This window comes from Callithrix jacchus, chromosome 22 (genome assembly GCF_049354715.1).
Source record: "Callithrix jacchus isolate 240 chromosome 22, calJac240_pri, whole genome shotgun sequence".
Classification (NCBI taxonomy): Eukaryota; Metazoa; Chordata; class Mammalia; order Primates; family Cebidae; genus Callithrix; species Callithrix jacchus.
In genome coordinates, this window is record NC_133523.1 from 30,899,935 (window position 1) to 30,926,167 (window position 26,233).

The 26,233-nt window shown below is 39.6% G+C and overlaps 1 protein-coding gene across 4 annotated transcripts in view; it reads left to right on the forward strand.

Moving 5' to 3' along the window:
* LSM14A (LSM14A mRNA processing body assembly factor) overlaps positions 1–26,233 on the forward strand; it is a 61,475-nt gene that overhangs the window by 3,657 nt on the left and 31,585 nt on the right. For all 4 annotated transcript variants that reach the window (XM_035284778.3, XM_035284777.3, XM_078359015.1 and 1 more), the window contains exons 2-3: positions 23,905–24,068; positions 26,048–26,177. In XM_035284778.3, coding sequence (XP_035140669.1) covers positions 23,905–24,068; positions 26,048–26,177 — 294 coding nt within the window. The remainder of the gene's footprint in view (positions 1–23,904; positions 24,069–26,047; positions 26,178–26,233) is intronic.

Sequence of the window (26,233 nt, forward strand, 5' to 3'; positions counted from 1 at the left end):
CCAAAACTTTTCATTTGTTTGTTTTGTTTTGTGTTTTATTGTTGTTGTTGTTTTGAGAGTCTCCCTCTGTTGCCCAGGCTGGAGTACAGTGGCACAATCTTCAGCTCACCGCAGGCTCCACCTCCCAGGTGCAAGTGATTCTCCTGCCTCAGCCTCCCAAGTAGCTGGGACTACAGGCACCCACCACCACACCTGGCTAATTTTTGTATTTTTAGTAGAGGTGGGGTTTCACCATTTTGGCCAGGCTGGTCTCAAACTCTTGACCTCAAATGATCCACCCACCTCAGCTTCCCAAAGTTCTAGGATTATAGGTGTAGCCTAAAGCCAAAAGTTTATTCATGAATCTCTGCATTTGGATGTAGAGATCCCTGTTTTTAAGCTATGGATTAAGAGTTAATCTCTTTGAGTAACATTCTTAGAATTCTTTTTTGAACCCCCGCCCCCAGAGTGTTATTGGGAAGTCTAACTACACAGACTGAAAAGATATAGAAGATAAAAATGAAATTTGTTTTGTTTTGTTTTGGAAACTGTGTTTTGCTCTGTCACCTAGGACTGGAGTGCAGTGGTACGATCTTGGCTTGCAGCAACCTCCACCTCCCAGGTCAAGTGATTCTCCTGCCTCAGCCTGCCGGGTAGCTGGGACTACAGGCGTGTGCCACCATGCCCTGCTAATTTTTGTATTTTTGGTAGAGATGGGGTTTCACCACATTGGTCAGGCTGGTCTCGAACTACTAATCTGCCTGTCTCAGCCTCCCAAAGTGCTAGGATTACAGACATGAGCCACCACGCCCAGCCAAAAAATGAAATATTTTTAAACAATCTTTGTAACTACCCCCAGGGCAAGACAGACATTGCCAGAAGCTTTGCACCACCTATTTTCCCATCAACTATCACCATCATCATTTAAGCCAGATATAAATGTTGTTCTGACATTTATAGTTTTACCATGTAAGTTTACATCTCTAAATAATAAGAGTTTAATTTTGCCCATTTTTTTGAACTTTATATAAATAAGATTATCTTGTATATATTTAATTTTTAGCTTTTATTGTTTCATAGTATTCTATTATGAATATAACAAGTTTATTCCTTCGTTTTGGATATTGCATTTAGATTGCTTGCAGTTTGGGGCTATTATAAACAATGATTTTATGAACATTTCTGTTAAAATGCACAGAAGCATGTTTTTGTAGTTTTCTTGAGGTTATATACTTAGAATTTGAATTGCAAGAACACGGGGAATGTTTGTCTTTATCAGATAATGCCAAGTAATTTTCCAAAGTAGTTTTTTATTAATTTTTGCTTCATTTGTTAGTATGTAAGAGTTCTTGTTTCGTATCCCTTACCAACAACCAGACTTGGTATCATATATTTCAATTCTAGCCAATCCTGGTGGGTATGTAGTTGTGTTTAGTTTTAATCATTTCCCTCATTACTAAATGGGGCACTTTTTCATACCTGGGACTTTGGATTTCATTTTTCATAGAGTACCTTTGAAATCTTTTGACCTTTTTAAATTGAAATACATGTCTTTTTCTAGAGTTCTGTATTCTGAATATATATCCTTTGTTGGATGTATATATTGCAAATATTTTTTCCCCATTTTGTAGTTTCTTTTAATGAACAGAAGTTCTTCATTTTAATGTAAACATGTTCCTCAGTTTTTTATGGCTAGTGTTTCTTTTTTTTTTGAGATGGAGTTTCATTCTTGTTGCCCTGGCTGGAGTGCCATGGTGCGATCTTGGCTCACCGCAACTCTGCCTCCCAGGTTCAAGTGATTCTCCTGCCCCAGTCTCCGGAGTAGCTGGGATTACAGGCTTGCACCACCATGCCTGGCTAATTTTTTGTGTTTTTAGTAGAGACGGGGTTTCTCCATGTTGATCAGGCTGGTCTCGAACTCCTGACTTCAGATAATCCACCTCGGCCTCCCAAAGTGCTGGGATTACAGGCGTGAGCCACCATGCCCAGCAAGTGTTTCCTTTTTTAAACATCATGGAGATACTTTGATTATCTTTTAAACCTTTTTGGGCTTTGCTTTTTCACGTTGAGGTTTATAATACATGTGAAATGGATTTTGTGTACAATGTGAGATGTTCGGAGCTTTAAATTTAGTAAGGGATTCACTTGGTTTATATGGCTCATATAATTTAGATCTTGGATATTATAATTTAAATATATCTGGAACTCTAAACTACTCTTGAAATTTTTGACTCTTTAAATTTGATGTGGTATATAATTACGGTGATCATATGGCCCAGTTTGCCCTGGTGGAAACTCCTTGTTTATGCCTGCTCTGGCATAATTATTAAAAACATCTCAGCTGGACAGGGTGACTCAGGTCTGTAATCCCAGTAACATTTCCAAAAGGCTGAGGCCAGAGGATTGCTTGAGCCCAGGAGTTCAAAATCAGTCTCAACAATACAGGGAGACTCCTTCTCTACAAAAAAATTTAAAAAGTAAATTAGCCAGGCATGGTGGCATGCATGCCTGTCATCCCAGCTACTTCAGAGGCTGAGGCAGGAGGATTGCTTGAGCCCAAGCGGAGCTGTGATCATGCCACTGCACTCCAGCCTGAGCCACGGAACAAGACGTTGTCTTAAAAAATACTAATAGCCTGTAATCCCAGCATTTCTGGAGACTGAGGAGGGCTGATCACCTGAAGTCAGGAGTTTGAGACCAGCCTGGCCAACATGGCTAGACACCATCTCTACTAAATATACAGAAATTAGCCCTGTGTGCTGGTACACATCTGTAATCCCAGCTACTTGAGACGTTGAGGCAGGAGAATCACTGGAACACAAAAGGGGGGGAGGTTGCAGTGAGCTGAGATTGCTCCACTGTACTCGAGCCTGGGCGACAGAGCAAGACTTTGTCTCAAAAAATAGTAATTAATAATAATCTGTTTTCTCTCTTGAAAATGTTTTAGTATGGATAAGTTATCACACCAAATAATCAAAGGCCTAATTGCAGAGGTGCTATGAAATGGGTATGCCCTTTATTTTCTGCTAGAGATTTCACAGACTAGCTTTAGTTCAAAAGTGAAACAGGTAAGTTTGAGGGCCTTTGATCCTCAGAACCTAAGCATATGTCAAGAAGTCATAAAGGCAACTGGAAAGGCTTTGCTGTCAATCTGTTAAGTATCTTTATAGATGATCTGGGTTGTAGTTTGTTTCTGCAGTTTGTTACAGTTTGTAGTCTGTCACAGCTCTAAATTTATTTTCTTCTCAATACTGATCTTAACTTACACTTAATCTTTGTTTATTTGCATATGTGTTTATTGTTTGTCTTCACCCTCCCCCTCACCTCCAGACTCTGAGCTCCTAGGAGAAAAGGATGTTTAGGTAATGAGTGAGTATATAAAAATGATTTAGCATTTCAGCTCATTATTCTTTTTTTTTTTTTTTGAGACGGAGTTTCACTCTTGTTACACAGGCTGGAGTGCAATGGTGCGATCTCCACTCACCGCAGCCTCAGCCTTCTGAGTAGCTGGGATTACAGGCACGGGCCACCATGCCCAGCTAATTTTCTGTATTTTTAGTAGAGACGGGGTTTCACTATGTTGACCAGGATGGTCTCGATCTCTTGACCTCGTGATCCACCCGCCTCGGCCTCCCAAAGTGCTGGGATTACAGGCTTGAGCCACCGTGCCCGGCCTTCTTTTTCTTTTTTAATTGAGATGGAGTCTCTGTCGCCCAGGCTTCAGAGTGCAGTGTCGCAGTCTCGGCTCACTGCAACCTCCACCTCCCTGGTCCAAGCAGTTCTCTGCCTCAGCCTCCCCAGTGCTGGGATTACAGGTGCCCACCACCACACCCGCCTAATTTTTTAATTTTTAGTAGAGACATGGTTTCACCATCTTGGCCAGGTTGGTCTTGAAATCCTGACCTCATGATCCACCCTCCTCATCCTCCCAAAGTGCTGGTCTTACATGCATGAGCCAGTGAGCCTAGCCTTATTGTTTTTGTAGAAATATCTTGGGGATACCTCCAAATAATGCTTTTCCATGTTCACAATTGCATTTCCCTATAAAATTAAAATATCTCCCCTCACATTAAGAAATCTTGAAGAATTTTCGTGAGTAGGGATGCAAGAGGATGAAATCTAATGACATAATTAACATTATTGGGGAGGTAAACTCTCACTTTGTGACTCAAGCTCAATTATAATTTTCACTTAAAAGTTTAAAGGAAGCATCTGTTCAGGATGTAGGAAGAAATTATACAGTGGTGACATGTATGAATGGTTTATGGAATAGTTCCAGTTGTGTTTGCACCTGTGTCTATAAGTGAATAGGCTGCCTAAATAAGCTAAAATGAGTGAAATTCTTAACAAAAAATAAATTCTTATATTTAGTTAGCTTACCTGGATAATCATTCAAATGGAAATCAGGTTGCTGTTGCATTGGCAAAAGAGACTTTGTTGAGCACGATTCTATAAGCCACTTGCCTTTAAAATAAGTTATTCTTAATATCAAGAGATTGGTGGAAGGATATAAGACCAAGGAAATTGTTAACAGATTTCTTTAATCATCTGCTAAGTCTGCCCCTTTGGCATAATTTATCTACTTATTGATGTTAGTCACATAGTCGTAAACTATGACCTTATTGGAGAGCATGGAAGAGCTTTGTGTGATGGATAAAATACCTGTGGGGTGCTTTATTTGATTTCTTGCATTACTTGGGGATCTAAATCTAGCAGTTCACAAAATCACTACGTAGAATGACAAAGATCTAGTGAAACTTCAAACCACAGTTTCTTTTTGTTGCCCTATTTAGTGATGTTGCCAGAACTTTGAACCTTGGAAACAGTTTATTGTTGCTACATAGTCCACAAAAATACTTGGTAATTCTGGGAGTCTGAATTGTTCATTTTCAGAAAATGCCAAAACTGTTCATTTTCTAGTAGGGGTACATAAAGTAAGCCATGACTTCCTGAGCCAGTAGAGAAAACAACATAAACCTGAAGGAAAAAAAAATTTGTAGAAGGAAGGAAATAGGAAGAAAAAAGAAATCTTATCTGTGCAGGATACATAGCAAGAGTTTTCTATTTAACTCAGTGCCACAATAATGGTAGCAATAACTGCATATAGTTTAACTTGAATTTAATTACTCCATGCTAGAAGATGTTTGCTATAGATAGAAACAATTTGCCTTTCTCTCAGGGTGCTATAAAGTAATATATTAATTAGTTGTTTTTCAAATGGATATCATTGAAGTAAATTTTGTTGTTGTTTTGAAACGAGTCTTCCTCTGTCGCCCAGGCTGGAGTGTAGTGGCATGATCACAGCTCATTACAGCCTTGACCTCCCTGAGCTCGGGAACACCTCCCGCCTCAGCATCCCAGGTAGCTGGGACTACAGGTACACACCACTGCACTCAGCTAATTTTATATTTTTTTGTAGATACAGGGTTTTGCCATGTTGCCCAAGTTGGTCTCTAACTCCTGGGCTCAAGTGATCTGCCTGCCTGGGCCTCCCAAAGTGCTGGGATTACAGGTCTGAGCCACAGTGTCTAGCCTGAAGTAAATTTTTTAGTGGACAACGTGTGAGTTGGTCTGTAAAATAATTTATTCCCAAGGACCTTATTCTAGTTTGGGAGGTTTTTTTGTTTGTTTCTGGAAGAAAATGTGACCCAAAATGCCAGTTGGAATACTTAGCAGCTTTTGGTCCTGGGCAAGTTATTTATTTATTTATTTCCACCCCCCCGTGCCACCCCACCCCTACAAGGCAGAGCCTTAATCTATTGCCCAGGCTGCAGTGCACTGGCATGATCACTACAACTCCACCTCCCAGGTTCAAGCAGTTCTCCTGTCTCAGCCTCCTAAGTGCCTGGGATTACAGGCATGTAACACCACGCCCAGCTAATTTTTATATTTTTAGTAGAGACAGGGTTTCACCATGTTGACCAGGCTGGTCTCAAACTCCTGACCTCGTGATCCTCCTGCCTAGGCCTCTAAAGTTCTGGGATTACAGGTGTGAGCTGCCATGCCTGGCAACAAGTTATTTAACCTTCTTTATCTTTTCAATAGGGATGGATAATAATGTTCATCTTTCAGAGTCATTCTGATAGTTAAAAGAGGTGATAAGAAAGTAACTAGTTTAATGTTGGTGCTTAATAAAGAATAGCTGTCCTAATGTTGTTTCCCACCACCATCTTCATCTCTGTCTAGTTGCTCAGTCTCTAGTAGCCCAACTCTTGTCAGTCATTCACAACTACTGTAGTCTACAGTCACCATAATCTTACTGCCTTTTACTGTCCTCTCATTCCCCTCATAACTTTATTTCCCTCTTTATCCTGCTTCAACTCCATGAGCAATCAGTACACATACCCTCAGCCCCCACCCGCTTCCCCTCTTGCTGTGTTACATAAGAAATCACAACCCTGATTGTATCAACACAGATGTACTGACCAGCCTCACCCTAAATTTATGTTCCCTAACCTCAGCAGTCTTGGTCACTTCCTAGCAGTCACACTGTACCTCATAATCCATTCATTTCACTTTTCTAAATGGCTGTTCCATTCATTTTCCTCAAACCTCCAACACCTCCTCCCCCATCTTCACTTTAGGCCCCTTAAACCATGCTTTTTATAATAGTTAACTGAGAAAAGATCAGCAAACCAAAGAGAGTTTTGGTAAACTTACCCCTCATGTACCCAGTTACCTGCATCTGTCCCCCAAACTTCTATGGTTTTTTTCTGATCAATATGGATAAACTGTTCTTACTTCTGTCTAAGACCATCCTTCCACTTGTGCAGCATTCGTCTCCTGTTGGTGATTCAAGGACATTGCTCCAGCAGTTGTCTACTCTTCCCTGTTTTTCCTTCCCTAACGTATCTTTCTGTCTGCTTACAGATAGGCGGTTATTTATTTATTCTATCTTAAGAACAACCAAAAAACCCCACTGTACTTGAACTGCATTTCCTCTTTTCTAAGGATTGCCCCATTTCTATCCTTCCCTTTATAGCAAAACTCCTTGAAGAAGTGGAAGAACCACTTGTGTTCATTCATTTTTGAGCCCTCTTTACTAAGGTTTTTATTCCTACATATGAAGTTTTCTTATCAAAGTTACCAAAGACTTCCATGTTGCCAAATCCATTAGTCAGTTCTTAGTCTCATTCTACATCACCAGTCAGAGTTACATGGCACAATTGCTCTGTTCTCTCTGAAGTGTTTTCTTCACTTGATCTGATGCCATTTTTTTCCTTATATCTCACTGGTCACCTCTCAATCTCCTTTGTTGATTCAACTCCTAAGCTGCCAAATGCAAAGCTTCAGGGCTGAGTTCCCTCCCCTTTTTTCTCTCTGTTAACATTTATTTAATCATCTGGATTCTTTTGATGATGTCATCCATCTAGTTCCTGGCTTTAAATACTACCTGTGTGTCACTGACTCCTAGCTCTAGCCTGGATTTCTCCTCTGAAGTCCTGACTTGTATATCACATTGCCTCTTTAACATCTCTACTTGTAGGGATGTCTACTTAGAATCTCAATTCAGCATGCCCAAACCTGTTCCTCTGCTAGTCTTCCCCATCTAATGAAATGACAACTCTGTTCTAGTTGGTAAGATCAAACACCTTGGAGCCATCTTTAATTCCTCTCTCTCTCTCTCTCACCTCATGTGATCTGAACCTATCAGCTCTGCTTTCAAACTAGGTACAGAATTTGACCTTTCACTACCCCTACTACCTGGTCCATTATCTCTCACTAATATGTTCAGAGGTACTCAGATTCCTGTTTCTTATTTCCAATGTTGACCTCTCAGTTGATTCTTTCCAATGCTCCCAATTTTTCTTGAGTGGATCTTTGTATTTAAAAAATAAAATACCTGGAAAATGTAGATGACAAATTTTTTTTAGTGAACCTGTGTGTTTTCTTGATTGCTTGATTGGTTGGTTGGCTATATGTTTCCAAATTAAGAGTCTTTTTTCCTATACAACTTTGAAGTTAACTGCTTTGTGTTCTTCTGATATTCTGGGGTTGCTGATGCCAGTCTGATTCTCACTTTTCTCTCTGGAAGCTTTTAGAATTCTCTGTTCCTGAATTCACAAATGTAACCACACTGGTTTGTTGTTGTTGTTTGTTTGTTTGTTTTAATTGGTTTGGCTTTGAGTGTTTCTCTATGGACCTTGTGAATCTGAAGAGTCAACTCTCTTTAAATCTAAGAAGTTCATTCATTGTCTCTATCTCTCACACTCCCTCCCTCAGGCTCCTCTTTCTAGCTGTTTCTCAGATTAATTTCTTTCTTGCCTCCCACTCCCCAGCCTTGTTGCTATTGTTTTTTAATTCTTCATGGATGCGTTTATCCTCCCCCCGCCCCCCACAGCTTTTTCACTCTTATGTCACATTTTCATGTCTGTCTCTTGGTTTTATCATTTGGAGATTAAAATATAAAAACAGCCATAAGGAAGAATGCCCAACTGAAAGCATCTTAGAAAGTCAACATTAAATTTAAACCGTTGAGTAAAGATACCAAACTGGACATGCTTTTACTTTTCTTCCTGTTGATAAATCCTGTCAAAACTACATGAGAGTGACTTTTTTTCTTTTCTTTTCTTTTTTTTTTGGAAACTGAGTCTTGCCATGGCACCATCTCATGTAGTTATTGGGGGACTTTCCCACACTCACTGCAACCTCCACCACCCCGGTTCAGGTGATTCTCCTGCCTCAGCCTACCAAGTAGCTGGGATTACAGGTGCCTGCCACCATGCCCAGCTAATTTTTTTTTTTTTTTTTTTGAGACAGAGTTTCGCTCTCGTTACCCAGGCTGGAATGCAATGGCGCAATCTCGGCTCACCACTACCTCTGCCTCTTGGGTTCAGGCAATTCTCCTGCCTCAGCCTCCCGAGTAGCGGGGATTACAGGCGCGCACCACAACGCCCAGCTAATTTTTTGTATTTTTAGTCGAGACAGGGTTTCACCATGTTGACCAGGATGGTCTCAATCTCTTGACCTCGTGAGCCCAAAGTGCTGGGATTACCGGCTTCAGCCACCGCGCCCGGCCCTTTTAAAATTTCTTCCCTTTTTTTTTTGAGATGGAGTCTCATTCTGTCGTCCAGGCTGGAGTGCAGTGGCACAATCTCGGCTCTTTGTAACCTCTACCGCTTGGGTTCAGGGGATTCTCCTGCCTCAGCTTCCTGAGTAGTTGGGACTACAGATGCATGCCACCACGCCCAGCTAACTTTTGTATTTTTAGTAGAGACAGGGTTTCACCTTGTTGTCCAGGATGGTCTCTATCTCCTGATCCATGGTCCACCTGCCTCAGCCTCCCAGAGTGCTGGGATTATAGGCGTGAGCCACCACACCCAGCCTGAGAGGGACTTTTTAAAAAGACAAACCCATAAAGGACAAAATAGATTTGGAAAGGAGACAGCATCAACACAGTTTGTAAGGCTGAAAAGCATATAGATGAGTTTAAATGACTTGACCAAGTTGAGAGCCGCAACCTAAGTAGACAGTGGGGAAAGCCAAAATGTAACTTGACTTTCACCCCAAACTCCTGAAAGGCTCAGGAATTGACATCAGTAGGCGCAATGGAAGCTAGAAGATTGAAGTAATTGGGATGAAGGGTATGAGTTTTCTAGTGTAGGTTTAACTTACTTTTAACTTTATTGGGTATAAGTTACATACTATATAAAATTCACCCATTGTAAGTGTACAGTGCAAATGAGAGTTGTGTAGCCAATCACCATAGTTAGTCCAGTTTTCTAACAATTTCATCAAGTCAAGAAATTTTTTTTTTTTTTCTCAGCAGTGTGAAAACTGAAAAGTTTCTTTGTGGATGTTAATCAGTAGCTGCTCCTACCCGCAGTCCTAGGCAACCTCTGATCTGCTTTCTAGACTTTCCGTTTTTTTTTTTTTTTTTTTTTTTGAGACAGAGTTTTACTCTTGTTGCCCAAGGTGGAATGCAGTGGTGCGATCTTGGCTCACTGCAACCTCCTCCTTCCAGGTTCAAGTGCTTCTTCTGCCTCAGCCTCCTGAGTAGCTGGGATTACAGGTGTGTGCCACCACACCTGCTAATTTTTTTGTATTTTTAGTGGAGACAGGGTTTCACCATGTTGGCCAAGCTGGTCTCAGAACTCCTGACCTCAGGTGATCTGCCCATCTCAGCCTCCCAAAGTGCTGGCATTATAGGTGTGAGCCACCGCGCCTGACCCTGAGGTCTTATTTCACAACTCAACACTATTAAATTTGTCTGAAATTTTTCTTCACAACAAAGAAAATTTCTATGGATTGTTATTCTGAGCTGCGTGTCTGCTGGTAAATCTTGTTCTCTCTGTGTGTTAATATTTTGCATTACCTGGTATCTTTTCTGCATTGTTCCATTATCTGCTTGCATTTACTGGGCATGTGAGGCGTTAGATACCAATGTTATTCTCTCTTGTATGTAAAGAATGTAGTTATTGGGGGACTTTCCCACACACTTCTCACTGGAACTCTTGTAGGGCTTTTTTCTTCCAGCATTCCTGTCTTATAAGGAGTACATGCTGATCCCAAGAAATCAAGCCTTTAGCTCAGGAAAACTTTATTCTTTGATATTGCTTCTCATTGTGAAACTCCTACTGACAGTCCATTTTAAACATTTATGCTTTGTGTTGTTTATTTTTGTTTTCCAGCTTTTAAACCTTTCTGCTCTAGATTCTAAGGGAGTTCCTCAAATCAGTCTTCTGATTCACTGATTTGGCATTCACTAGTGTCCCTTCTGTTTGATTCTTCTATTGAGTTTTTTGGGGGTAGAGACGTATGTTTCTTCAAAATAGTTGTGTTTAAGTAGAGAATCAATGCACTTCATAAAAACATTTTCAAAAACATACTCAGTGAAAAGTGTGGTTTCTTTCCATACTGTCAGAGAAATATGCAGTATATATATAAACATGTTAAAAAAAAAAAACAATGTTGGCTTTTTGTTTTCTATTTACTTGTCTTTTCTTTCACAGCCTACTCTTTTAGATTTTAATAAAAACTTCTCTTCTTTCCTGTATTGAATTGTTTGCATGGGCACTGTGTGCTCTGATTGTCAGACTTGATCTCCTTTCAGACTGGCTAGTCCTCATATGGCCCTTTTATTTCTACTGAAATTTATAAACAGAAGTCTAGAATGGTTACTTTTGGTAGCTGATGTATGCTCTTTTTTTGTTTGTTTCGTTTTGTTTTTGAGATGGAGTTTCACTTTTGTTGTGGAGTGACACAGTCTTGGCTCACTGCAACCTCAGCCTTCCAGGTTCAAGCAATTCTCCTGCCTCAGCCTCCCTCGTGGCTAGGATTACAGGCGCCCATCACCACGCCTGGCTAATTTTTGTATTTTTAGTAGAGACAGGATTTCACCATGTTGGACAGGCAGGACTCAAACTCCTGAGCTCAGGTGATCTACTCGCCTCCACCTACCAAAGTGCTGGGATTACAGGCATGAGCCACCGCACCCAGCGTCAAATTGAGTTCTTAAAACCTTTTAGTGGCTCTCTGTTCTTAGAGAAACTGGAACTCTTACCCAACTCTGATGCATATTTAGCTTTATCCCATAGCACATATCCCTTTCTACCCTTTACTTCTCTTTCCCTTTTTGCTGCATAAACATACAGTGTATCCTTCTGCCTCATCCTTCTGACTTCACCCTGCTACTGTTGCATATTCATCGCCAAATCTCAGTTCAAATCTTTATGTATCAAAGAAGCTTTCTTTGATCTTCACGCAGTTGTTTTTATCTTTCTTTTATTCTGCATGCAGATAATCCTTGTGAGAATTAACTAAATTAATATGTATAGTGTCTAGCATATAGTAAGTACTCGCCAATGTTAAGTCAAATGTAAAATCTTACATCCTTCATGTTGTTCTTTCTTATACATTCTCAAGCTCTGTTGATTCTGACTTGTCCTCATACCCATCCACTTTCTCAGTCTTTGCTATCACCCTCCATGATTTAGGAAATTGTTGCTTCTTGCTTCAAAACTAGCCTCCTCCAATAATTTCTCAATTGCAAAAACTACTTACAGTATTTACATGGCCACTGCTGGTGGCATTTTTTGCCCTGAAGCACAGATCTAGCTGATGTCCCTCCTTTAAAAAAAAAAATTTTTTTTTTTTTTAGGTGGATTCTCACTCTGTCACCCAGGCTGGAGTGCAGTGACACAATCTCAGCTCACTGCAACCTCCACCTGCCAGGTTCAAGCAGTTCTCTGCTTCAGCCTCCCTAGTAGCTGGGATTACAGGCACCCACCACCACACCTGGCTAATTTTTATATTTTTATTAGAGATGGGGTTTCACCATGTTGACCAGGCTGGTCTTGAACCCCTGACCTCGTGATGCACCTGCCTCGGTGTCCCAAAGTGCTGGGATTACAGGCATGAGCCACTGCACCTAAAATAATTTTTTTTTTTTTTTGAGAAGGAGTTTCGCTCTTGTTACCCAGGCTGGAGTGCGATGGCGTGATCTTGGCTCATGGCAACCTCCACCTCCTGGGTTCAGGCAATTCTCCTGCCTCAGCCTCCCGAGTAGCTGGGACTACAGGTGGGTGCCACCATGCCCAGCTAATTTTTGTATTTTTAGTAGAGACGGGATTTCACCTCGTTGACCAGGATGGTCTCGATCTCTTGACCTCGTGTCCACCCACCTCAGCCTCCCAAAGTGCTGGGATTATAGGCATGAGCCACCACGCCCGGCCCATTTTTAATGACTACATTTCTTTCTAGATAAAAATCTAAATTTCCCAGAGGTGTTCCCTCCCTATCCCCCTGCTTGTCCTAATGCTTTGGAGGGGTGCGGGGGCACATGTTGTAACTCTGTCTAGAGTGCCCCTCACTTGTTGGATTCTTCTTTAATACTCACCCTTAGTATCAAGCATATAAAAAGCTTTCTTTCTGCTCCCTTAAACTTTCTGTACTTAATATTTAATATGTTCTTTGTTCAAGAGAATTACTTAGCTCCTGCCATGACTATATTTTAGACACTATGCTAAGTGTTAAGAAACAAAAGACAAGGCCGGGCGCGGTGGCTCAAGCCTGTAATCCCAGCACTTTGGGAGGCCGAGCACTTTGGGAGCCCGAGGCGGGTGGATCACGAGGTCAAGAGATCGAGACCATCCTGGTCAAAATGGTGAAACCCCGTCTCTACTAAAGATATAAAAAATTAGCTGGGCATGGTGGTGTGCCTGTAATCCCAGCTACTCAGGAGGCTGAGGCAGGAGAATTGCCTGAACCCAGGAGGCGGAGGTTGCAATGAGCCGAGATCGTGCCATTGCACTCCAGCCTGGGTAACAAAAGTGAAACTCCGTCTCAAAAAAAAAAAAAGAAACAAAAGACAGCAACAGAGACAAGGTTCTTGAGGACACAGCATTTAAGCTGGTGCCTAACAGATTAGTTAGAATTAGCCACATGTGGCCAGGTGCGGTGGCTCACACCTGTAATCCCAGCACTTTGGGAGGCTGGGGCAGGCAGATTGCCTGAGCTCAGAGGAGTTTGAGACCACCCTGGACAACATAGTAAAACCCTGACTCTACTAAAATAGAAAGAAAAAACATTAACTGGGTGTGACAGCATGTGCCTGTAGTCCCAGCTGCTCGGGAGGCTGAGACAGAAGAATTGATTGCTTGAACCTGGGAGGAGGAAGCTGCCATGAGCCCAGATAGTGCCATTGCACTCCAGCCTGAGTAACAGAGCGAGACTCCATCTCAAAAAAAAAAAAAAAATAGCCGCATGTAGAGGCTATCTCTTATGTACAGTTACAGAAAATGCTTTGTAAATGTGTTTTGCTTCGTAATAACTTTCTAAGGAGTCAGTATTGTTTTTTGTTATTACATCTTTATCTAAATTTTCAAATTGCTTTCTTGATTTTATAAGGAAAAGATCAGCCCTTAAGATGACTGGAGTTTTTTCAGTTGAAGATGATGTGACCTCTAGAGTTAAGTGGGAAGAAGTTGATTTTGAGGATATGTTGCAAAAGGTGAAAGGAACATCATCTGAGTTATGAACTCTGGAGGTGGAGGTTGTTTTTGTCATCCAGTCACCAGTGCTTGGCATGTGATCCATGAGGTGATTGAGAATATTGAAGACACAAGGGCAAGAGTAATGCTTCTGTTAGGAGTAATGCCTCTGTTAGGGATGTTAGGTTTGTAGTGGGTACAGGAAGAGGTGGTGGAGGCTGAGGGACCAATGTTTTAATTCAGTGCAGTATTTGCTAGCAGGAAGAAAGTAATGTGGGTAAGGGTGAAGAAGAGGCCAGAGAAGAGAGCGCAGATGTGCAGAAAGTGAGAGTTTGGGGAAGCAGGCTGTGATGTGCTTCCAAGAGCCAGACTGTTGAATGTTATTTTTGTAAAGCTCTGCTCTTAAGTAAAAAACCCAGAGTCAGCTTTCTGCCATTCTATCTTCAGGGCTAGTGCAAGAGTACTGCATTATGGAAGATATGGTACTTTTTAGTATTTAAGTAATTAAACCTTCCTTGTTGTGTTAGATTCATATATAATACCTTGTTCTAAGATACCTCAGTTTCTGCATCTCAGTTTCAGCACGGGTTCATGAATGGACAAGAGCTGTACATATAAATGTCAGCTGTATAAATGTCAGAAAGAGAAGAAAAATACTGACTGTAACTTTTTTGTTTCCTAGTTTGCTGCTTTTGCATGTAGACTTTTTTAAATACGCTGAGGTTGGTTTTGTTTTTCCCACTTTCCCATCCTATCAATGTCATTTGTTATTTACTCTAAACAATCATTCTTTCATTTTATGCTAAGTGAGTTTCTTTTATAATTTAGTTCAATTCCCTTTATATTTAACACTATCTTATTTCTGGAAATAGCTTACTTAATAGCCTTTTTCACTGTGCGATTTATTCAAGAAATATTCACATGTCAGCTATATGTAGAGCACTGTGTTAGATTCTATGGAAGTTGCAAAGATGATCTAGATATACATCTTTCTTCTGAAGATCTTTAAATTCTAGAAGGGTAATAGAGACAGAATGATAGAATACTGTATGGTTTTCAAAGGAAGAACAGATTCCTTCAGTCCAGGTGGAGTTGGATGATGGTTAATTTTATGTGCCAACTTGACTGGTCCACAGTGCCTAGATAGTTGATCATGTTTCTGTGAAGGTATTTTTTATATGATATTAACATTTAAATCAGTAGATGGTGAGTAGCCTCCATTTGTCGGTGGGCCTCATCCAATTAGTGGAAGGCCTTTAATAAAACAAAGACTGACCTCTGAGCAAGGGGTTCTGCCAGCCTGCTCTGCAGATTTTGGATATACCAGGCCTCCATAATCCTCTGGGCCAATTCCTTTAGTCTTGTTCTGTGTTTGTATATGCACACCTGATTGGGTCTGTTTCTCTGTAAGACCTTGACTGTCACCTACAATCTTCAAGTGCAAATTTAGGATACCCTAAATGTGGGGAGAGCTATAATAGAGAACAGAAAACCTGATTTGTGAACTGTGAATAATAATCTTGGTTGGAATTTAAGTTTGAGTATGTTGGGACCAGATCTTGCAGCTGATACTTGACTGAGGAGTTTTAACTTTAAGACTGCATCGTAAGTCTTATTCCAGGTTTTCATTTGAAATTGGTCTTAGTTTCTTAACTTACTTTGTAAGCATCTTTCAGATAATTCAGTGTTTCATTTGTAGCTCCCAAAGTTTTGTATTCAACAGACTTGTTTCTTTTTCTTTTCATTTGACATGAGAGCCTAATTTATAATTTTTAGTTCATGTCAAAAAAAAGTTAAGGCTGGACGTGGTGGCTCATATCTGTAATCCCAGCACATTGGGAGGCTGAGGCAGGTAGATCACAAGGTCAGGAGATCAAGACCATCCTGGGCAACATGGTGAAACCCTGTCTCTAAAAAAGAAAAAAGTTTAGGCTTTGATTTATTTATGTTTATTTATTTATTTATTTTTTTAAAGACAGAGTCTTACTCTGTTGCCCAGGATGGAATGCAGTGGTATGATCTCAGCTCACTGCAACCTCTGCCTCCAGGGTTCAAGTGATTTTCATGCCTCAACCTCCCAAGTAGCTGGGATTACAGGCGTGTGCCACCCCAACTGGCTTTTTTTTTTTTAATATAGAGAGACAGAGCTGGTATCAAACTCCCAACCTCAGGTGATCTGCCCACCTTGGCCTCCCAAAATGCTGAGACTACAGGTGTGAGCCACCATGCCCAGCCTAGTGTCAATTTGGGGGGGTGGGGGGTACTAGGTTCACTTAAGTATGTATTTTAAGTATATGTTTATCATGCTTAAACTTAGAACGTTTTTGGTATTTTATAATAGAGATATTATATTGGGAAATTTGTTGCTACAACTCACTTCTCTGGCCTTTTACCATGATTGTATGTACAAGTATTAATACACTGATGGACCAGTTTGGCATTAGGATCATGTTTGAGCTTGACTAATTCTGGAGACTGGATTAGATGAGTGATATTTGCCAAATAATTTGACCCTGGTTTTTTTGTTTTGTTTTTTGAAGACATGGAATTTCTATTAATTTTTGTTATTATTTGGAGCTAGAAATGGAAAATTCATTATATTCTTAAGACTAATGAAATTATTAGCTGGGCACTGTGGCTCACACCTGTAATCCCAGCACTTTGGGAGGCTGCAGTGGGTGGATCATTTGAGCCCAGGAGTTGGAGACCAACCTGGGCAACATGGCAAAACCCCATCTCTACAAAAAAAAAAAAAATACAAAAATTAGCCAGGTGTGGTGGTGTGCACCTGTAGTCCTAGCTACTCAGGAGACTGAGGTAGGAGGATAGCTTGAGCTTGGGAGGTAAAAGTTGCTGTGAGCCAAGTTTGCACCACTTTACTCCAGCCTGGACTGGATGACAGACAGGGACCCTGTCTCAAAAAAAAGAAAGAAAAGAAAATTATTAAAGCAATGTAGCAACATGATGTTTAAAATGTAGAGGACAACCACACCTAGTTTCCCCATTCTCCCCAAACTACTTTTATTATTGTCTGTATTCTCTTGTAGGCTGTATTTGTAGGTGTGCATGCACATATGTGTTTGAAGTTGAAATTCACATAACATGCAATTAACCATTATACAGTGTACAGTTCAGTGGCACTTAGTGTAGTCACAGTGTTGTGCAGCTACCACCTCTCCTTAGTTTCGAAACTTTTCGTCATCCTAGTAAAACACCCCTAGACATTAAGTAATCCCTCCTCGTATCCCCTATACCCTGTTAACCACTAACCTGCTTTCCGTCTTCATGGCTTTTCCTGTTTCAGATTTGTTATGTAAAAGGAATCATACACTGTGTGATGTTTTGTGTCTAACTTCTTTTACTCAGCATAATGCTTTCATGCTTCACTCTTAATGTAACATGTATTAGCATTTTGTTTTTTTATGGCTGAATAATATTTCATTACATATATTTTTAAATATATATATAACATGATACATAGAGATCACAATTTGTTCATTTGTTGGTGGGCATTTGGGTTGTTTTCATTATTTGGCTGTTATGAATAATGCTGATATAAACATTTGTGTACAAGTTTCTGAATGGGCATAATCTCTGGTACTTTATTTGTGCAGCACTAGCAAACCGATGTTGTGTGCTTTCTTTCCTGTGTAGTACTTAGCACACTTGCGAGACTGTAAGTTCCCTGAGGGTGGGGACATAAATTTAGTGCCTGCCTCATATTACTTAAATGTTCCAAGCCTGCTGAATTATTACATTTTCATTAATTCATGATAATCCCCAAAATATCCCAGAAAAATATCAGTATCTGTTCAGCTACATTTTGACTTAATAGTAGTATTATGGCTTAATTTGAAGCCTAATGTTGTGTCAGCTTCAGGGATTAGGAAGTGAGGAACCAACTAGAGGCATTACAAGTGGTATTGAGTGTTTAGTGGACCTTCAAATCCAATTCAGTGACATCAAATCCAAGTAAGCAAATAGACTGAGCTCCTTGAGAATAGGAACTGGTTTCCCTAGCATCTAGCACAGGTGGTGCCCAGTAAGTATTTGAAAGAAATGTTATGAAATGCAGTGACATACAGTACTTATTTTCAGCTTAAAGCTCTAGTCACATTACCTACGGTTGATTTACATTGGAGTATGTAGTTGCTGTAGAATCCCAAAGTGAATAATAGAGTAAAAATGTTTCTTTCTCAAAGTACTATGTGTTATGAGGGGAAAAAAAATGATTAGAACATAATCCAGATTTTGCCAGCTAAGCAAAGGCATCTGTGCTGTAATATGAGGTATGCCTTCATGCACTAAGAGGAACAGGATTAATGGGAAAACTAGGATTAGGAGCAGACCATTTGAAATTCGTACATCTTTGTAATTTAAGCACTAATTTAAACCTAATAAAAAATGCTTAAGGTTTTAAACAAATAATTCAGCAAATTTAGAACTTTCCCTTTAAAAACAGTAAAGGTGGCCAGGAATGGTAGCACTACTTGTGGCTTGCTGTGTTTAGCTGTTGTTAACTGCAAACGCAAAAAATAAATAACATTTTAGGAAATGAACCAATGTGATTTCTGAATGTACTGACCTAATTCCCTTATTTACTGATTGCATGTGAGCTAATGTATGTACTGTAGTAGAATAGTTCTGGTAGTCCTCTACCTTTTCTGTGTTTACCATGCCTCCTTCTTTTTTTTTTTTTTTTTTGAGACAGAGTTTTGCTCTTGTTGCCCAGGCTGGAGTGCAGTGGCATGATCTCAGCTCACTGCAACCTCTGCCTCCCAGGTTCAAGCAAATCTCCTGCCTCAGCCTCCCTAGTAGCTGGGATTACAGGCATGAGTCACCATACCTGGCTAATTTTTATATTTTTAGTAGAGACAGGGTTCACTATGTTGGTCAGACTGGTGCCAATCTCCTGACCTCAGGTGATCCGCCTGCCTCGGCCTCCCAAAGTGCTGGGATTACAGGCATGAGCCACTGTACCTGGCCTACCTTTCTACTCTTAATGCTCAGGTTTTAACCTTTTGGACTTCTCATTTGTTCTGTAACAGTATCTTCTAGCCATGTGTACCCTTCCAATCTCTCTTGTATTATTTGTTCTTCACAATACTACAAGAACTCTATTGCGTTGAAAACCCCAAATCTGATTAAGCCACCTCCATCATTAGAGCATGTTTCTCAAATGCTTGTTGTGTACAAATCGTTCTTATTCTGTGGCTTCTGTTTTCATGCTTTTTCAGTTTGTTTCATTTGCCATATGATAGAGTTTTTCTTCACACCATATTTTGGAAAGTATGCTCTTAGTTTTAAATTCTAATATGAGTTACTTTGAAGACCCACAGTAGAATGTAACAAATTCTTTCAAGTAACAAATTTTAAAGCCTTCATTTAGTATCAGCTAACAAAAAAAGTATCAAGTGACTGCTACTTGACATGATGAGAGATCAAAGTGTAAGTTTAGATACTACCACCTGTTAGTTTTCCTCTCTCTCCATTCATTTTTATCTCCCAATTTTTGTTAAAATGTTGTGATACACTGTTCTTAGTTTGTTATACTTTGTAGTCTTTTCCAGAACTATTTCTGTTCTAGAACCATATAAATTGTCATGTACACTTCTGTGCTTAAATGAATTTATTGTCCATTTGTTATCTTTGGATAACACTTTTTTTGAATTCTTTATTTTGATACAGCAAAGCATAAGTCTCTGTGGCTTGTAATGTACTGATTTATTTTTTGTTTTCTGGAAATACAGTGAAAACCTTTGATGAAATTTAGGCCTTCATGTCAAGACATTTCTATTCTGTTATATCTTTAATTATATTTTCTCTTATTCTTTTATCTACCTAAGGGGCAGCAGTTAACTAACTGTTGGATCTTCATAACTATCATCTTCTCTCTAACCTTTTTATTGCTATACTATTTCATGACATCTCGTTTACATTTTCTCAAAATTATTCTCTTCTAGTGATTTGGTTTTACTGCATTGACTGTTCTGTTTGTTGATGCATTTATTAATTATGCAGTTTTATTTATCTTATATAATTTTCATTCCTTAATTCTGCATGCTACATTTTCAGTGTTGTTTTAATCATAAGAGTCTATGCTTTGTGTTTTTCTTGTGAATGTCAAAGCAGTTCTTTCAGAAAATTTCTTCTATTTTCTGTGATAAATATTAATACTGAATGTATTTCATCTACTTTTTTTTTTGAGACAGAGTCTCACTTAGTCACCAGGCACCAGGCTGGAGTGCAGTGGCGCGACCTCGGCTCACTGCAACCTCCGCCTCCTGGGTTCAAGCAATTCTCCTGCCTCAGCCTCCCGAGTAGCTGGGATTCATCTACTTTTTGAAAACTGTGTTCTCTCTGTCAGGTCAAACTGCTGGTAATGGGGAAAAAAAAAGTAAGCAAATGAGGCCAGGTGCAGTGGCTCGTGCCTGTAATCTCAGCACTTTGGGAGGCTGAGGTGGGCAGATTACGAGGTTAGGAGTTTGAGACCAGCCTGGTCAACATGGTGAAACCTCCTCTCTACTGAGAATACAAAAATTAGCTGGGCATGGTGGTGCATTCCTGTAATCCCAGCTACTCGGGAGACTGAGGCAGGAGATTCACTTGAATCCGGGAGGCAGAGGTTGCAGTGAGCCAAGATCACGCCACTGTACTCCAGCCTGGGCAACAGAGCAAGACTCGGTCTTGTGGGGGAAAAAAAAGATTTAAAAAAATGCGCTAACGCCTGTAATTCTAGCACTTTGGGAGGCTGAGGTGGGTTGATACCTGAGGTCAGGAATTTGAGATCAGCCTGGCCAACATAGAGAAACTCCATCTCTACTAAAAATACAGAGAAAGAAATTAGCCGGGCATTGTTCTGGCGGTCACCTGTAATCCCAGCTACTCGGGAGGCTGAGGCAAGAGAATTGCTTAAACCCAGGAGTCAGAGGGTGCAGTGAGCTGAGATTGTGCCATTGCACTCCAGCCTGGATGACAGAGCAAGACTCCTTCTCAAATAATAGAAGAAGCAAATGAAGACCATGTCTTCTTTGATTCTTCTCTTCTCCTTTGCCTTTTTACTTTTCTTCCATCATTGCCTCTCTGTTTTTCTTTTCTTCCCTTCTTTACTGTAAAATTTTTCTTGATTCTATGATTTTTCAACTCTTTTTTTTCTTTTTTTGCAAAAGATGAAGTGCAAATTCTCTTTTACTTCACTCTCAATTTACCTGGCTTCTCTCTCTCTCTATTAGGCCTTAGGAAACCTAATAGAGCCTCTCTAATTTTGTAGATGGACCTTTGACAAACCCTTTGTATCAGGATGAGCTCATCTGCTACTTTGGAAGCGTGAGACTTTATTTGATGTGATCATACTGAGGTTAGGGGTGAGATTGATTTATTTGTAGTTTCTTAGTCCTTTCTCCTTATCCTTCCTTTTGGATAAAGGTCAAAATATAAAATCTTCCTACCTGCTTAAGTACTCTTTGACCATCAGAGAAAGGGAGCTTCAGGTAGCCATTCCACATTTTTTTCCTCATCACACCTGTGTGTGTGATGTATCCCATCTTAGCAAGTTGAAGGTACTAGTCAAAATTTCTCTGGAGGGAGGAGAGGGCAGGGGATACTACGTATGGATTCTGGGCTTGATCTTTCAGTTTCAACTCACTCATTCTGTACCTGAATGATACTATTTAATAAAATTTCATGGTATGAATTTGAGAATTTTTCATGCTTGTAGGGATATTTTAACTTCCTTTTTCTTTCCTTTAGTTTTAGGGAAGGATTTTCTGCCAAACTGCCTGTGCTACTATCTTTCCTGGAAGTCTCATAAATACTAGAAAGAATTTTTAGAATAAGAGTATAAAGACATTATTTACACTAAAATAACATTCTTTTTTTTTTTTTTTTTTTTTGAGTCAGAGTCTCGCTCTGTCACCCAGGCTGGAGTGCAGTGGCATCATTTCAGCTTACTGCAACCTCTGCCTCTTGAATTCAACCAATCCTCCCAATCAGCCTCCTGAGCAGCTAGATTTACAGACTCATGCCAACATACCCACCTAATTATTTTTTGTGTTTTTAATAGAGATAGTATTTCACCATTTTGACCAGGCTGGTGTCAAACTCCTGACCTCAAGTGATCTGCCCTCCTTGGCCTCCCAAAGTGCTGGGATTACAGGCACGAGCCAGTAGATTCAGCCTGACATTCATCCTTAATCTAGCACTGCATTAGTTCTACCAAAAAAAAAAAAAAAGTGTATGCATTAAAAATGTTAAAGGGGGCCAGGCATGGTGGCTCATACCTGTAATCCCAGCACTTTGGTAGGCTGAGACAGTGGATCACTTGAGGTCAGGAATTCTAGACTAGCCTGGCCAATATAGTGAAACCCCATCTCCACTTATAAAATACAAAGATTAGCTGGGCGTGGTGGCACACGCCTGTAATCTCAGCCACTCAGAGGCTGAAGCAGGAGAATCTCTTGAACCCAGGAGGCAGAGGTTGCAGTGAACCAAGATCGCATCACTGCACTCCAGCCTGGTCAACAGAGTGAGACTCCATCTCAAAAAAAAAAAAAAAAGGAAAAAGAAATGTTAAAGGGTTTACTTCCTTGAGTCTATTCTTTAAATGAATAGTATATGATGTTTCATATTCTCTATTTGGAACATCTGTATGGATGCAGACATTTTCAGAATTCTCCCAGGACAATGAACCTGGAACTTACAAATTTATAAGAAACTTGGGAATTTGGTTATTTTATTTGTTTTGAAACAGGGTCTTGCTCTGTCACCCAAGCTGGAGTGCAGTGGCACAGCCATGGCTCACTGCAGCCTCAACCTTCCAGGATCAAGCAATCCTTCCACCTCAGCCTCTTTGTAGCTGGGACTACAGGCATAATGTTTTTAAAAATTAGACAGGTGTCTAATTTTTAAAAAAAAATTTTTTTTTGTAGAGATAGTACATCACTCTGTTGCCAGGGCTGGCATTTACAGACGTTAACCATTATCCTTAACCATAGTAGCTTAAAATGCAGATTTTTGGACCCTGTCCTCAATAAGTTTTATTCAATAGAAATCTTCATTTGTAGCCAGCTTACTGTGTTGCAGGTGGTCCCCAGTTTAGCTTTGAGTAATGCTATCTTCGTTGTTAAAATAATCAGATTTAATTATATGGTTGATATTTTAGACAACTAGGATATTTTAGGCTGTCCCATGGGGCTGAATAGCTGGCAGCTGTTTGACTTGGCTTCTAGAGGACTTACTGCTCAGCAAATAAATGTTATGAATACCTTCATTGGTTCTCTGTGTCCCAAAGACCAATACCTAAACTTTGAGATTTTGCAGACTGGAAAAATCTTGTCTTACCCTCCCTCCAAAGAAAGACTTAGGTTTCTAATTTTTATTTTGCTGAATGAGGACATTAAAAATAAATTAACAGTGAGCCAGGCAGAGTGGCTCAGGCCTGTAATCCAGCAGTTTGAGAGGACGAAGCAGGAAGATTACTTGAGGCCAGGAGTTCAAGACCAGTCTGTGCAAAATAGCAAGACTTTATCTCTACTAAAACATAAAATATTAGCTGGGCTTAATGGCACATGCCCCTGGTCCCAGCTACATGGGAGGCTAAGATGGAAGAATCGCCTGAGCCCAGGAAACTGAGGCTGCAGGAAGCCATGACCATACCACTTCACTCCAGTCTGGGAGACAGCCTGTCTCAATAAATGGGTAAATAATGAAAGGACATTTTAATACCCCACTACAACCACTAAAGATACAAATAAATAAAAATATGAGAGGAACACAACCTCATAATACTGATAATCTTTTATTTTCCATATATTTAACTTCAGATAAAACCTACTCTATTTTCCTCTTTTAAAAAAATTACTTAGCTATGGATGAATGAGTACTTTCTCAGACACTTCAAACTACTGCAGAACCTGAAATATAACACTATAAATCTGGGGTAGTACTTGAATTTGATGAGTAGTCACACATCTCACATCCTTTGTTTTCTTGCCAGTTCGATCCTTTGGTACAGAAGACAGACCAACAGATCGTCCAATACCACCTCGAGATGAAGTCTTTGAATATATTATATTCCGTGGGAGTGACATTAAAGACCTCACTGTTTGTGAGCCACCAAAACCACAGTGTTCTTTGCCTCAAGACCCAGCTATCGTTCAGGTAACTGACAGTAAATTTTTCTTGGAGTACAGGTAAACTTCACACAGGGTTAGCCTTGACTTTTTTCTCTCCTGGTTGAATGTTGATGTAGCTTATCATTTCCAAGTTACCTGGATACCTGAAATTACTGGATAATGATCTCATCTGGGTTTTTCTCTTTGTATCATAAATTAGGACTAAGGTAAAAAACAGCTGAGGAATTTATTATAAAATATTTTCTAATTTCAACAACAATTACAATAGCTAATATCGAAGGCTACTCTGTAGAAGCACTGTGCATATAAGGCACCCTCTGAGGTTGGTACCATAATTATTCTCACTTTTAACAAGTGAGGAAATTGAGATGGAGCCACAATTTGTACAGATCCAGGCAGCCTGCTTCAGAATCTAGGATCTGTGCTACCATACTATCAAGATATGGTTTATATTGCAAACCAGGGCAATAACAGTTCTTAGACAAGATTATTAGGTTTAATGGGGAAAAAAGCAAAATCACATTGTTCTGCTTATTATATAATATGCAATGTTCGTCTTTGTTTTGTTTCTCTTTTTTCTTTTTGAAATAGAGTCATTGGAGTACAGTGGCATGAACTCGACTCACTGCAATCTCCACCTCCCGGGTTCAAGCAATTCTTCTGCCTCAGCCTCCTGAGTAGCTGGGATTACAGGCATGCACCACAGCACCCAGCTAATTCTTGTGTTTTTAGTAGAGATGGGGTTTCACCATGTTGGCCAGCCTGGTCTCAAACTCCTGACCTCAAGTGATCCGCCCACCTCAGCCTCCCAAAGTGCTGGGATTACAGGCATGAAGCCACTGTGCCTGGCCTGCAGTGTTATATAATAAGAAAACATAAACATAAATGTATTTTAATATATTTAGATCAGCTCTTAAATTTTTCAATTTAACCTTTTTAATAAGGAATTGCAAATTTTGTTCTTACAGCATAAGCTAGAGAAATTCTCTACTCTCATCTATCCCTACCCTTTTTAAGTCTTCTTTTGGTGAAAGGAAGCCTGAAGGAATATGAAAAAATGTGAATCTCTTTAAATGGAGAAGCAAGAGACACGTTCTTAATAGAGATAGCTGCCTACACCAAACATTGGTGGTACCTTACTGTCTCTTATATATGCCTTTGATAATTCTCCAGGGAACCAGTTATTTGAGTAATCAGTTTTAAGGAATAAAAAAAATCTGAGAGAGAGCAAATGAAAATGGTGTTGAATAACTTCTTCCAATCATCATAAACTTCTACTTGATCTTCTTATTCATTTGGTAGTATTTACGGAATATCTGGTATGTGCTTAACACTAGTAGTGAACACACAGAAAAGGTCCTGCCATCAGTGAGTGTATGTCCTAGTAGCCTTTAACACACTTCATGTTTATATTATGAAACAGTTTAAATGAGATAATATATGAAGTATATATGTATTAACATATATTTTAAAATATATATGCTTTAGGTTTAAGTTAAAGTTTTTATAAAATGTTCCTCAGCTTAATATAAGTAAAAATGTAAATGGTTTTACATGGGATATGTTTGTCTCTACATCTCTTTCCTGTGAATGTAATAGTAGGCCTCAAATGATTGAAAATAAGTAAAATCACAAGTGAGATTTATATCAGCATCAGACTAAAACTCAGTATTACTAAAAGTTACTTTTCTCATATTTTTCTTTAGGCAAAGTTACTTTTAAGAAAAATAACTGTTTCTTTTCTCTCTCTAAAAACTCTTAACTCAAATTGGGAGTTCATTGTAGAAAAAATTATTTGTAAGTCACAGTGAGTATAATTGGCACATTATAGACAGACATTGAAATCAGAAAGTTCTTTGGCTGTTTTAAATGCATATTGTAATTCATTTTATGTCTAGTAGTTATAATTTAATAATTTTCTTAAAAATGTAAAAATCTGGAAATTTTTTTTGTTATATACATGTTGCTTAGAGCTTGGAAATATAACCAATGATTTTCCTTCAGTCCTCACTAGGCTCATCGACTTCTTCATTCCAGTCCATGGGTTCTTATGGGCCTTTCGGCAGGATGCCCACATACAGTCAGTTCAGTCCAAGTTCCTTAGTTGGGCAGCAGTTTGGTGCTGTTGGTGTTGGTATGTTTTCTTTTTCTTTTACTTATTTTTTTGTTTTTGTATTCTTCCTTTCTTTG